Raw genomic sequence first — 1915 nt, forward strand, 5'->3', positions numbered from 1 at the left:
ACTAAAGTGAAAATTCTATGGCCCAAGCTATATAAATGGAGTATGGAGAATAAAATATTATGAATTATATAAATTATTCAAAGAACCAAACATAGTTCAATCAATAAAAATTAATAAACTGAAGTGTCTAGGGCATATCAGAAGGATGGATGAAAGTTCACTCTACAAGAAATTAACCTTCTCCCAGCTAAAAGGCAGCACAAACAAAAAAGAAAGAAAGACCAAAATTAAGGATGCTGGAACTGAACTGACTTTAAACACTATTATCCCTAATGAATATGTCAAACAAAATTATGAAATGAAATCCCAACTTTATATAATACTGTAACTGATGATACTGTCTGCTGAACTATCATTAGCTCTAAAATCCATATATTCATATTCTTCCATACATGTGCATCACGAAATTCAAAAACACGACAATGAAACATCTTCATATATACCCTACTACTGTCCATATAAGAAAGAGATGACAAAAAAATATTTCCCCAAAACATTGGTGCCACACCATCTTACAATAATTTATTACTACACCTGAAGAATACAACATACATATTCAAATCAAAATGTTACAGAATTATACAACACACTATAACATGCCACATGATCAATTTCACAGACCTTTGCAAATAACCCCATTCTTAGACACCGCTTTCTGAATTACATGCCTATCAATTTTATCATAAAATTAAAAAACATGTGCATATCTGTCAATAGTCACTGTGCACAAAATGTGTTAAATTTTTAATTGCCTTTACTATCATCATACACTATCATTCAAAATTTTAAAACCATTTGTAAATGTCTGACACTATGCACCCAATAAATGCAGGGTGAAAATCATTTTACTCTGCATCACCCTTTCCTTCATCATCATGCGTGGGGCTATGCCATGTAAGACGCTCCTCATAGAACTGGATAACAATTTGGGGGCAACGGACATTGGCCTTCCTGGCTGGAACCAAATCTGCTTCATCTGTTCCCTTCCACTTCATAAGGAACATCAGCTCTCCACTCGAGTCTGTAGCTCCTATAATACGTTCGGCTTCCAATCCTCTGTCAAAACCTTGAGGCTTCTTATCTTCATCACTTTGTTTCTTCTTAGCAGGCTTCTTATCTTCTGGGGAACTATTAGGCTTCCTCTTTTTTTCGTCTTTCTTTGCTTGTTCCTTCTTTTTCCTGTTCTCTTCGAATTTTGAAATGAGGTCTGGACAATCCAGATTCTCCTCCGGTTCCCAGGTATTGTCTTCGTTGGAGTATCCTTTCCATTTCAAAAAGTATTCCACTTTGCCATTTCTCACGCGCCGATCGAGAACCTTTTCAACTGAAAATTCTTCTTCCCCATCTGTAGATGAATTTTCTTTGTCTGACTTCTTGCTCATGTTTAAACCTATAACAAATAAGAAGTCAACTTTCCAACACAGCTAAAGTTTCAAATCACAAAGGCCAAACACCACGAACAGCCTCCGAGCGCGACTTCTGAAATTCTAACGCCCACTTAAATTGACGAATATGCAAAGAGAAGACGCAATCTATACTCAAACAAACGAATAATACACATAAGAAAATATAATTGTCACTACTTACAAATAACAATAATTCGTACTAGTTCCTTTAATTAAAATAAATTCACTCTGATTGTTCTAACCTCCACTCATACCTAAACTTTCCACCGTTTTAGAGGGAGGCTGTGTCAAGCACGGAGTAATTTACTCACGGTGCTCACATCCAGCTAACCTACATTCCACGGATTACTAAGAACATACGAGGTTCGTACTGAAAGTCATGAGCAGCAATTTTTTTGTAAAGTAATATGCTTTATTATTGACAAACCAAATACACCACCTCAATCTACAGACCTTTCTTTATTTTCCCACATAATCGCCACGTCTTTGTACACATTTCTCCCAGCGTT

At 35.9% G+C, this 1915-nt stretch overlaps 1 protein-coding gene across 1 annotated transcript; it reads right to left on the minus strand.

Annotated features, from left to right (window-relative positions):
* Positions 1-486: 486 nt before the first annotated feature.
* LOC111875381 (chromobox protein homolog 1) lies at positions 487-1710 on the minus strand. Its single transcript, XM_023871596.2, has 2 exons — positions 1588-1710; positions 487-1390 (listed from the first exon to the last, which is right to left on the minus strand). The coding sequence occupies exon 2, from the start codon at positions 1380-1382 to the stop codon at positions 846-848; it is 537 nt and encodes a 178-aa protein (XP_023727364.1). The 5' UTR covers positions 1383-1390; positions 1588-1710; the 3' UTR covers positions 487-845.
* Positions 1711-1915: the final 205 nt, after the last annotated feature.

The sequence above is a fragment of the Cryptotermes secundus genome, unplaced genomic scaffold (assembly GCF_002891405.2).
Source record: "Cryptotermes secundus unplaced genomic scaffold, Csec_1.0 scaffold3769, whole genome shotgun sequence".
Taxonomy (NCBI): domain Eukaryota; kingdom Metazoa; phylum Arthropoda; class Insecta; order Blattodea; family Kalotermitidae; genus Cryptotermes; species Cryptotermes secundus.